This window comes from Nyctibius grandis, chromosome 15 (assembly GCF_013368605.1).
Source record: "Nyctibius grandis isolate bNycGra1 chromosome 15, bNycGra1.pri, whole genome shotgun sequence".
NCBI lineage: Eukaryota > Metazoa > Chordata > Aves > Nyctibiiformes > Nyctibiidae > Nyctibius > Nyctibius grandis.
The window spans coordinates 6,995,521-7,007,570 of NC_090672.1; the positions used below are offsets into that span (position 1 = coordinate 6,995,521).

Sequence of the window (12,050 nt, forward strand, 5' to 3'; positions counted from 1 at the left end):
CGTGGCTTCACCTCAGGGGAAGGCGCCATGTCGGAGAGCGAGGAGGAGCTGCCTACCTTAGCGTTCCTGCTGCAGCCATCGCCATCGCCCCCGCTGCCGCCACCACCACCGCCATCACCACCCCTCAGCGAGTTGGGCCACCGGCGGTCCTTGTCTCCCGCTCCCAAGCCGGGGACAGCGGCGGAGGTGGTTGTGGTGGTGAGCAGTGGGAGCGAAGAGGAGGGGGAGGAGGTGGTGGAGATTGTCCCTCTGCCTGAGAGGATCAAGAGGAGGGTGGAAGCAAAGGGAGAGGCGGCTTTTGAGCCTGCCCAGTCAGGCGGTGGGGGTGCAGCACGGGGAGCTGGCCTTTCTGGCCTGTTGGCACCTGGCAGCCGAGGGCCGCGGGAAGCCCTGGTGTTGTCTGGAGAGGTGTCGTGTGGCAGCCAAAATGGCACGCGCCGTGCTGAGAGGCCTTCCGTGTGCCCGCTGCCAGCCTCTCAGTCTGACTCTGCAGACCAGCCTAATAGGCTACTGGTAAGCGGAACAAGCCCAGAAACATCCTCCCCTCCCAAGAAAACCAAATATAGTCAGAAGGAAAAAGAGGTAATCTGCCAGGCTCTTTGGCAGAAGGAGCAGGAGCAAGAAGCACGGAGGCAGCAGGAGGAGGAGAAAAAGAGGAAGAGGGCCGCTGCTGAGATGCTGTCAGCTTGGCGACCACGGACGTGCCAGGACATAACAGTGGTGATAGATCCAGGTACTTGTCCTCACATCCTGCATCTGCTCTATACTGACCATCAGTCCTTGCTGTGGAGGCCTGACCCCTGCACCAATTTCAGCTCTCGTACTAGAAAGTGATGATGGACAGATCGTTAGTGCTTTGCAGGCTGCGAATTATTCCTGTGTGGTTGAGCGCCAGGCTGTTCCCCGCAGCATCACCTGGAGGAGAAAGACTGTGGCATGTCAGGTGTGCAAGCAAAATCTCTATGTTCTTGCCTTTTTCTTCCTCTGTTATTTGCACTCATTAGTAATTGTATTTAACAACCCCAGTAAATGCCCTCTAATCTCCCTGCCTCAGTGTTCTGAGTGGGAGCACCAGTGTGAATGAATTATAAACAGACTGTTGGTCTGTCTGTTTGTTTTCCTATCTGGACAGATTGAAGGAGGAGGTGAATGGACAGAAGACCCAAATGTCCTGGTTCCGCTTCGCTTGGAGGAGTTTTTATCCATGGTTCACAACTACAAACAAGTGAGAGTGCTTATGACTTGTTCTTTTGAACATGCTTTGCTGCAAGGGTGGTTGGTTGTTCTTCCTTTTCACGGCAGGAAGGTTTTGATGTGGGATGGAGCCATAGTTCCAGTAAACCAGAAGTCTGTTTTCAGAAGCCATTAATGTATCAAAAACACTAGGGTTGTATAATGCAAAGTGCTGCCAAGCTTTCTTTCCTAGTCACAATTTTGCACAGATTTTTGAAGAGGTGACATTGTCAGATTAAGTGGGATTTTAAAAAATCGGGGTTTTTAAAATTTTTTTCTGCCATAAATTTATACCGGGTCAAGTATTGCCCTTTTGCCCCTGAAGAGCTGCGTGAACAGACTTTTTCATCTGCAGACCCAGCTGCAGAATCGGAGCCATGGGTTGCTGTGCTTGCATGTGTACCTCAGAATGGTTTAACTCATTTTTTCCATTGATCTTTGCAGGAGGCCCAGGGCTGTACAGAAGGACAGAAGGAGACTCTACAGAGCTATGCAGCTCGTGTGATGGAGAAAATGCCTGGGAAAATTCTGGCACTGGCAGTGGCTGAAGTAGAAAATTATTTCAGGTTTAAACTTCTTTCCCTCCAAATGTTTCTCTGTTGTCTCTGGCCTTGAAAAATACCGTAGGTGTTCGCATTAAGTCCTTCTAGCAAAGCCTGGAGCATAAGAGATATTCCCACCCCAAATTGCTCCATTATTTGTTATACAGAAACAGAAGCAAAGGTCCATCCAGCCTGTCACCAGAGAGACCAGTGGCAAATACCTGGGGAAGAGAATGTACTCCCAGTCTTTCTTTTCTCAGGTCTCTCAAGGTTCAGTCAAAAAAGAGACTGCAACAGGCAGCAGTGAGTGGAAACGAGGAAGAGGAACAGGGAAAACGGAGAAAAAAGAAAGTTAAGGATTCTGGCCTGGACATAACCAGAATGGATGTGGAAGAAGTGAGTACCTTAAAAATAGGCATGCAGCCACCCTCTCTTGTCTGCCATTGTTTGAATGCTTGACCCAATCACACTCTTCCTTGGATGGGGGGATTCAGCCTTTGTGGACAGAGCTCTTTGGGTTCAGTTCCCCAGCGCTCAGGTACGTACCTGCTCTCCCATGGACTGACGTGCCTCGTTCACCATGATCCTGGGCGGTGAAACGTCGGTCTCAGCCAGCGTCTCTCGCCCTTCGTGGCCTGCTGGCAAAGCACATCAGTGCTGCGCTGGGCTGGGCAGCCTGTGCGTAACGAGAGCCTGCCCCTAAGGACCTGCGGCGGCTGAAATGGCACTAAACTGGTATTAACTGGCAGGCTGCCCCTAAATACTTCAGTGCCTTAAATTAACTGTTCCCAAAATGGGGAGAGAGTGTTCTTGTCCTATAGCAAGACGTTGTGACCCTTTTTTGTTTCAGACAAGAGTGGGGTTTGGTGTGAGAAGATTAATTATTCCATTTGTTGTTTCCAATGATGTTTACAGGCCTTGGTGGATCTGCAGCTGTCCAAACAAGTCCAAGTCAGCATTTTTGAGAGCTTGGAGGAGCTCGGAGAATTTGCCACTATGTTCACAAAAGCTGTAGCTGAAGCACCGTACAAGTGAGTAAGCAGATGAGGTTTGGTCATTACCTCTTTGGAGGGGCTGCGCTTTCACAGGTACCGGGAGGGAACAGCAGGTACACGGCTGCACTGCAGTACCACACGGTATAATGATCTTTAAAGGAGCAGTCGACACAGAGCAGCTGCTAACGCAGCTCCTTCAGCACAGGATCAGTTTGTGGAAACTGATGTCTTGCCTGGGGAGGGGTGAGGACAGGCCCAGGTTTCACGTTGGAGTCTTGACGTAAAGTAAAGCTCTTGTTCTCAGTCTGATTTTAGAAGTGGGAAGGGAATGCAAGTAGGGTTGGGCTCGTACAGCAACAGCTTTTCTTCTTCAGTATGTAACCAAGAGGGACGTTACTGAGAATGAACCATTTAGCTGCTTCCACGGATGAGGAAGGACAGCAGCACGTTACACAGCGATAGCTCAGAAAGCCATCTCGTGCAGTCTCACACAATCCTAGCATTCCTGTCACGCCATCTGATGTATTTTACATCTCGGCCACAAGAAGAGATGAGATGTCTTTAAAAATGACATGTAAAAGTGTTTTATTATGGTTGACAGTCAGAAAGTGAATTCTTGTTTACCACTTTGTCTGCATGTTGACTTGTGTCAGGATTCCTCCCAAGTACAGGATTGTTTCTTTTCCTTTTTCAGCAGGAAATCTGGGTCTTAGACAAGGAAATTGGTAATGTATGTAAAGAAAATAGGGTCAAATTTTTAGCGTTTACTTTGATGACAATGGTGTCTATAACAGCACGGAGTGAGAAATGGCTCTTTGGCTTTGTGACAGAGGATGTGGGAACAGGATTTTCTTCGTAGCCGCCTTGTCTTATTTGTTTTCCCATCCTTTGTTCTCCCTAGGCGAGAGCGAGAGAAGACGGGGCTCCCCTTCTACTTAGAGAAGGGGGGGTGCAGAGGGGTGAAGGTGGATCATTCTGGAAAGGGTCTCTTGGAAGTTTGGAAGAGGCAGATACAACAATTTAACCGGGTCAGCCTCGAGATGGCTGAGGCTATTGTGTCTGCCTATCCTTCTCCTCAGCTTCTGAAGCAGGTAAGGATGCCCCAGGAACACCGTGTACTGTGTGCAGCCAGCAAACTAACGTAAGGAGTGGAAGAAATCATTGAACTGGTATCAAATTTGACACAACGATTCTGTATGAGCTGTTCAGTAAGGTAGTGAAGGGACCGATTCCTTGGCACCCATTGGTTTGGCTTTACAGAGCAGGCTACTGAGGGAGCAGTATTGGTTCTCCATCAGCCTCTAAGCTCACAAATGAGATCTGAGGAGAGACCAGGTGAAAAATGAGCGTACGCTGTGAAAGGGTAGAGCAGTCACAGGTGCAGAGCTTTGATTATTTTTTTCGAGCAGTGGATGCAAACAGATGATACCGTTGTTCCTTTGTGTTGCTTTTAGGCCTATAGCAGGTGCTCCTCAGAGCACGAGCAGGAGAACATGCTGGCGAATATCCCCGTGCACCGCGGTGACGGCGTGACGGCCACCTCCCAGCGCATCGGACCAGAGCTCTCCCGACGAATCTATCTGCAGATGACTTCCCACGATCCCGATCTCTACTTGGATTCCACTGGGTAGCCCCAGGGAATGAGGATTTTACTGTTTGCTTGGTTTAAGTATTCATTATCCCCCTTCTGGGAAACCGTTAACAAATAGAGTAATTGATCCTAGTTTAAAGACTTAAAACACATTTAGACTTTATTGTAGCAGAACAAGGTTGGATAAAATTGCTGAATGGCTGGGGTTTACACAAGAAAGATGGTGAACATCTCCCTTAAGGGCATGAGTTGGGCACAGCTTATAGTACTGATAGTTCCTTTCATTTGTCTTCCTAGAAAATAAATGTTTTTGAATAATAATAATGATCTTTGCTTCTTAATATGCTGTCTTGAGTATAGACAAGTATGTCATCTGTTGAAAGGAATACTTTCTACTGCTATCCTAAACTCCAGCGTGAAAAATCCTAATGCTAAAAGAAACGTGGTGCTGGGGGGGCCTGCTCTAGTGATGTGGAAGAACTGTACCTCGCAAAACAGACTCTCGGTTTTCCGCTGTGGCAGATGGGAGTGAGTAAGACTAATTTTCAGATATAAATTTAGACTGCCCTGATTCAGTCTCCAGACGACTTAATCTATAGAGGGTCTTGAAATCTGATTATATGCACTGGAATTATGAGGTCTAACCAGTTGGCAGAAAAAGGCTTTCTTTTAATTAGCTTGGGGAACACACCTCTCCACGGAGCCATTAGTGCTTGTGCGCCCACAAGGACAGCTGAGGTCTTTCATGACAGCGGCACTTACTGAGATGAGCTGGGAGTGAATTAAACTGCACCCAGCGGGTGGACAGCACCCTTTGGAGCCGCGCTGCCTCCAACGAACTAACACCCACCCGCTACACCAGCTCCAGGCGGTCAGCAGGAGCCCTTGCCTGGCCAGCAGCGCGCTTCTGGACCTGAGCTGATAAATCTGATCAGCCTGGCACTTGCGAACTTAACAGATTCCTGCCAGACGCTGGCAGGAGCGTCTGCAGAGAGGAAATGTCGCTTTGAATGTTTGCTGTGTTTCCCAACATTTCTGGGTAGTAAGCAAGGGCCTTTTAGAAAATGTGGTAACTAACTTGTTAGATACCAAAAGCAAAGCCTAAAGCTGTTTCAAGGAAGCTTAGAAAACGTACGTACTGCCAAGCCAGAGACAGGCAGCCTTTCCTTCTCTTTATCTGATGTTCATGCTGTTGTTTTTTTCTGTGTGGTACGCGGGGAGCCGCAGCCTTATCGTTAGGTTACAAAAAGGTGAAGGCTTACTGCTTCGATGGTGACCTCGGTATGAAATGCTATAGATGATTATCTCCTCACAGCACTGCTCTTATCAGCAAGAATCCCAGGTACTAGAAGAGAGGGAGCGATTCTGGTGAGTAACGTGGGTGTGTCTCAGTGGAGTCTGTACCGTGGGTGTTCTCTGAAACCTGCACTTACACCCTTGTGTGTACACTTCGTTTTAGCACTACAAAGCCCTTAAGGACATGACAAATTTTTGTTTGGTTTTCTCTGGAAGGAGATGATAAATAATTCATAGGCCTTTGCACAGGCGAGTTTTCTTCTCTAGGTACAAGCTGCCAAACCTCCCAGCCCTCCCAACAGCCCCAAGGCAAAGCTCTTCTCTGCCTGCCCGCCTCATGCTGCCACAGTGCCACCCACTGCTGCCTGCCGCTGCTGCAGCCAGCAACAGGCCGGCAACTGGCCCACTGTCTGTCCAGGGGTCTCAGACACCCCCCTGCCCCTCATTACACACACCAAACCAGCCTGCAGACTGGCCACTAGCCCTTCTGAAACTGTAGCCGCTTTGTTGGCACTAGCTGGTTAAAATAAATGTGCTCAGAAATCATTGCTGTACGCACTCAGAAATCATTTTTGTCTGTTTCTAAAAGACCTGATTAAAATTCAAACTGCATTAGCAACACAAACATCCAGCTCAGACAAATTGCTGCGAAAACTGCTGTATTGAAAATTTTCAGCTCCTTTCAATAGTACATCAGCTTCTTCGCTCCAACACGCGGACGCACAGCCATCCCACGCGCTTGTAATTGGTCCTGCAGTAGGCCTTAATGTATTATTCCCGTACAGCCATATCACCAATTTTAGCACGAATAGAAATGAGAGCAAGGAACAGATATGTATTAAAATCCTTCTACCTCCAGGACAGAGCTACAGCTACCTCGGTAACGCAAGGGCTGGGTTTTTCCACTCCTATAGCCAGGCAGCTTTCGTGTCTCACAAGCTACGTAAGCATCCCTTGGAGGTAAGAAGCGTTAATGAGTTTACGTTAATGTGGGCAAAGAATGGGAGTTACAGGCCAACTGTGAAACATGCACGGCAAAGATGATCTGAACAACAACTGCTCTGTGTGGAGTGGCCCAGCACACCAATGCTGACTGGTTAAAAGCAGTTTCATCAGAACACAATTCCATAGGAATTCTGGCTGCGTAGATGGTGGAGGGAGATGCTGATGAAGCAAGTGCCCGTCCAGGACAATCACTGCTGCGAGTTCTGCTGTAGCAGATTTTGCAGGGTTTTGTGGTTCTGCAGAGCGGCCAACACGTCCTCGTAGAGAGTGTTCACGCTGATGCACAGAGGTTGACGCTGCAGCTCTGTCAGCTTGCAGGCGGCCAAAGTACAGAGGACGCACAGCAGCACAAGGAGCAGCACCCGCAGCACCGACCGCGACCAGGAGTGCTTGTGCCGGGGCGGCTGAGGGGGACGAGAACTGGAGGCGGGCTCTGTAACGGGAACATTCACAAGACAGAGAACGCGAGGAATTAATCAAATCTCTTTAACGGTCTACATTCAGAAACAAGCTGTTCAGGTAAAATACTTTAGCCTGTCTTTAGTTGTCTTTTGTCATGAATTTTCATGACTTAACTCTGGTTAATTAATAGATGTGCAGGTTCTAGCTGTTTAGGATGAAAAGTTTCAGATTTAGTTTCACAGGCAGCAGTGAAGAGGGTGTAACGCACCTGTGTGTCACACAAGATCTGGTTTTGCACAGAGTTCAGTACACTTAAAAAGAAATGAGTGGAGGGAAGTTCTGAGGAACGGCTGAAGAACTTTCTGAATCTTGTCGCTCAGCAATTCATCGGGAACACGGACGAAGGGGAAAAGGGCACAGCAGCAGAGCTTATTGGAAGTCCTACAGGTTCCCCCCACCACTCCCACCATCTCCCAGTACCTGGGCTGCGTAAAAGCAAATCTGGCAGCACCAAAATGCGACGACGATGAAATCTGATGCAATCCCACCCAAAACGAATACTACTTACTTCGGGTCTGCACGGTTTCTTTTTTAGTTTTCTTTTCCATCTCCTGTTTTGCAGCTTTCTGAGCATCATACTCCCTTCTTCTGCGTTCCTTTTCTTCTGCCTTCTCTCGCTTCCTCACCTCCCTCTCTTGAGCCTCCTTTGCTCGCTGTGCTGCTTCACGCTTCTTCTCCATTTCTGGGGATTAACAGGAAGTTTCTCCTTTTACGTAAAGGGATCTCATTGCCTTCTTCCTTATTACCTGCTTATCTGTGCCCAATTGGCACGAGGAAACCAATCAAATAACTATCCTTTTTTTCATCTTTTTCTTTTTAATATTACATTACTTTGCATTTTGCTCCCTTAGAATTAGGCTTCCCTTAAAGTAAACCCTGTGCTCTTCTTTCATATTTTTTATAGCTAACCTACAGCACATTCCATCTATTATTCAGGCAAGAAATCACATAGTTATCCCTGGCTATATTTTCCCCTCCAACCCTTCTACCCTACTACTCCCTGAGTCCTCAGGATTCTGATAGTTCCAAGTATTTGTTAGATGGCGATTTGTTAGATGGCAATCAGTATGTTTGGGCGTGTGAGAGAGATCAAGAAGAGTCCTCACATGAGGGCTTCTTGTGCTTACCTCGCTCTGCTTGGAGCTTCCACTGCCGTTGTCGGTCCTGCTCAGACTGGATCGCTTTCATGTGCTGCAGTACCTTCAAGGGCCAAGAAAACAACCTGAGGTCTCCGCAGAAGGCTCGTTGCACCGTCAGTTCAAAAGAGAACAGCCGGAGTGTGGCTGAGGACAGTCAGCTGGGGCTGACCACCCACCCTGCCTCACCCCTACGGGTACGGCTCTGAAGAGAAAGAGAGCTCGCACCTTCCTGCGTGAATCTTTGCCGTTAAGAAGTGGAAAACAAACATGGCAAACTGGTGCTAGCCACCACGCAGGATCCCAGAACACTTCTATTCACATGAGCCTGTGGTTTGCCAGAACTTCTCCAGAGACTTTTGTACTCTGGACTATAAGCCTAGACGTGGATTATTTTGTCTGATTATGCCTTCACCTCCTTGGCAACCAGCATTTAGTCCTCTCTTAACTCCAGTGATTGCAGAGAATCCTACTCAGCCCCGTGTTTGCTCTCTACAGGCACAGAAGCGGTGAAGGCAGCGCAGTGAACCTGCACCTCACTGGCTGAAGAAACTTCAAACTGCTGCAGCAGCTTCCCAGCTTGCTAAGCAAAAAGAGGAAGAACCACCACCGACAAAGCCAAGTAAGGGGAAAAAAAAGAGTAAAAGCAGGTTCCTTACCTTGACAGCAGCCTGTTTACACTGCTTCTCATCCAGACAGTCTCCTGCTACTTTAGCTAGGACAGGATCCAGGGGATTGTCCTTCAGATCCAGCCACTTCAGGTTCTGCAGAAAGGAACGGTAAAAGGGAGGCTGTAAGAGCACAGTAGTCCTGCAATTATTTAAGAGATCCAAAGCAGAAGCAAAGAACTACTTAGTTTTCACATGACTGAAACAGGTACAGAAGACAAGCAGAGCGCTTGAGCAGAGGCGTTTTCAATAGATGCGAGAGAATTTCCACTGAGCCGTGGTGCAGAGCCAGCTGAATTTTGGAATGGGTAGTCAGCAGGATGGATGCTTTACCAGAGAAATCAACTTGAGAAGGATCACAAGACCCTGGGCTCCATCCCAAAGCTTTACGTAACTGCCCAGCAAACAGTTTTACCTTGAGCTGTGCAAAGCTGACTGGCAGGTTGACCAAACGATTGTTCAGAAGGTCCAGGTGCTGCAGATTGACCAGGCGGCCAAAGTCCAAGGGCAGCTGTTGAAGCCGATTTTTACTCAAATCCAATTTCACCAGGTGCATCAAACTGCAGAAGTCGGACTAAAACCCAAACACAAACAAAACCCAAAAGCAGCTTGTCAGCACCTTTATGAAGGAACCTCAGTGAGGAGTATGACCAGATAGCCTGCACCTTACATAAGCCACAAATCCTTAACTTTACTACAGAAAAATTCACTCTTCTCCTTTGCCTCAGAAGATGGAGGTGGAAAACAGTGGGACAGGCAAGACAGGTTGACAGACTGACAAGGTGACGTGAGGCAATACAACTGAAACAACACCAAGCCTCCACTGCTGACCAAACCGATCTGTATTTACGGGGGGATCATCTGGCAGGAAGACACCGCAATCCTCACGCAGTGCAAACCTCTTCTCTCCCCTGCCTCGGCCAAAACCACCCACCAGTACCACCCCATCACTGACAGCGGAGTCATTCAGCCACCCCAGGATGAGGAAAGTGCCTGTTCCAAACCTCCCGGTGAACCTTTACTGAAGCACCAGTTACCTTTTTTACATATTTCCCAGCAGACTCATCCCCACAAAGCTCCCTTGCACTTACCGGCAAGGAAATGAGGTTGTTACAGGACAAATCCAATATAGTAGCTTTGGGAAGAGCGGCCTGAAAGAGAAAAACAAAGCCCTAAATCACCATCGAGGCACACCGGTACCCTGCCGCCACCTGCTAGTTTTGTTTCAGCCTCTGTGGTTTCTCCCACGTCGGTCTGTCCGTCCCTCCGAGGTCACGCCACGCCTTGATCGATTTCGGGGGCTAAAGGCAGTATTTATCCTGAAACAGCCCTGAGCAGCGGCTGCCGCTCGGCCAACGCAACCTCCCTCCTCTGCTGCTCTACATCCCTGCAGGCCAGGTCACACACACACACCCCTCCAGCACATCTGCCTCCCCCGTACACATCTGCCTCCCCCGCACACATCTGCCTCCCCCGCACACATCTGCCTCCCGCACACATCTGCCTCCCCGCACACATCTGCCCCCCGCACACATCTGCCTCCCCCGCACACATCTGCCTCCCCGCACACATCTGCCCCCCGCACACATCTGCCTCCCCCGCACACATCTGCCCCCCGCACACATCTGCCTCCCCCGCACACATCTACCTCCCCGCACAGCCCCTTCCCCAGGGACCGAGCTGGCAGAGCCGGTCCCCGGCGCCGCGGCCCCGTCCCCGCCGGCCAGCCCGGACGCTCACCAGCTCCCGGACCGGCACCTCGTTCAGGTCGCAGAGGCTCAGATCCAGCTCGTTACCGTCCAGCTTGTCCTTCAGGCTCGGCCCCTTCCCACCGCCCCGCGACATGGCCGCCGGCGCCGCCGGGCTCCTCCGAGGGCCCAGAACACGGCGATGGGGGTGCGGGTCCGGACGGGCGGCAGCTCAGCTCGACCCGACTCTGCCACCCACTTCCGCGTCCACGTCCGCGTCCACGTCCGCGCGGGGCCGAGCGCGCCCCCTGCCGGCCCGGAGCGCCCCGCCCGCCGCCGCAGTCCTGGGGCTCCGGTACCGGCAGCGCTCCGGGGCAGCCTCGCCAGCCGCAGGCGGCCGTTCCACCGCCCCCCGCGGACCCCTCTGTGCCCGGGGCTGCTCTGTGCCCGCCTACGGGGAACGGTCCCGCGTACGGACGGGGATCTCCCAGCCCGACCCCACGGGCGGGTGACGTTCACACCCGTTTATCCGACCGGTCGCTCACCGCCCCGCGAAAACCCAACCGTTTAGTGACCAACGATCCCAACGTGAACACCGAGTGATCCATACCTGCTGGTACCACAGACAGGAGCGCGGCTCCAACCTCCTCGCAGGCGCCGTGACCCGCGCAGTGAATCCCCCCTCGCCGGGCTGTCACGCCACGATGTGTCTCCTCACGGCGAGGAGCGTGCGATTAACGTCCCCGCTCTGCCCCGAAGCTCCGCCGCCGCACGAGCACGGCGCTGTCTTGTCTCCACTGACCTGCTGTGGAGAAAGTCAGGGAAAGAGAAAAGGAGCCTGGGGCAGAGCCAAATTAGTATTACCCGGTAATGGGATTACAGCGAGTACTAACCTTGAGTTTCCTGACCCCTATGCAAATCGTGACGTACAGCACCTCGCAAAGATGCTTTAACTGCTCCAGCACAGCTACCCCGTGGATGCTTTAGATTTTAAGTTGCCAGTAGGTCTCTTCCAACACCCAGAGATCTGCGTCAGCTCAGCACGGAGGTAACAGAGGCCACAGGAGTCTCTGAGCAAAGGCACCCCAAAACAGCAAACAAGGATTTGCCTTATAGAAAGTATAACAAAATCTGCCTGAGGTTAATGCGCTCTCGTCCGGGAGATTATAGAAGTTTCTCGGAGCAGGTTATTGTTCCTCCAAAGGTGAGCTGAAATTACAGAGCCCTTGTTTGAGAAAAACGAGGTCTAGTTGTGCAAGAACCTCTCCTGTCCCTCAGATTTTCACAACAACGTTCGGAGGGTGAGGAGGGGCCAGAGGAGGACCCGCTCCAGGGATGGGTGGGGAAGCCTCACATTGCCAGAGCTCCCAGCACGGACACCGAGGGAGGCAGCCGATTGCTGAGCCCCCCGTTACCCCGAGGCAGCGAGGGGCT

The 12,050-nt window shown here is 50.8% G+C and overlaps 2 protein-coding genes across 2 annotated transcripts; one reads left to right on the forward strand and one right to left on the reverse strand.

The window, feature by feature from the left end:
- The first annotated feature begins 27 nt into the window (after nucleotides 1–27).
- Nucleotides 28–4,401, forward strand: EME1 (essential meiotic structure-specific endonuclease 1). The gene is made up of 9 exons (XM_068413565.1): nucleotides 28–513; nucleotides 607–733; nucleotides 816–943; nucleotides 1,133–1,225; nucleotides 1,678–1,799; nucleotides 2,036–2,171; nucleotides 2,691–2,806; nucleotides 3,672–3,861; nucleotides 4,225–4,401. Exons 1-9 carry the CDS (start codon nucleotides 28–30, stop codon nucleotides 4,399–4,401), a joined length of 1,575 nt encoding a protein of 524 aa, XP_068269666.1.
- A 1,898-nt stretch (nucleotides 4,402–6,299) lies between these two features.
- Nucleotides 6,300–10,864, reverse strand: LRRC59 (leucine rich repeat containing 59). Its single transcript, XM_068413385.1, has 7 exons — nucleotides 10,669–10,864; nucleotides 10,020–10,079; nucleotides 9,344–9,502; nucleotides 8,920–9,024; nucleotides 8,252–8,324; nucleotides 7,633–7,806; nucleotides 6,300–7,095 (listed from the first exon to the last, which is right to left on the reverse strand). The coding sequence occupies exons 1-7, from the start codon at nucleotides 10,771–10,773 to the stop codon at nucleotides 6,851–6,853; spliced, it is 921 nt and encodes a 306-aa protein (XP_068269486.1). The 5' UTR covers nucleotides 10,774–10,864; the 3' UTR covers nucleotides 6,300–6,850.
- Between the last annotated feature and the right edge of the window lie 1,186 nt (nucleotides 10,865–12,050).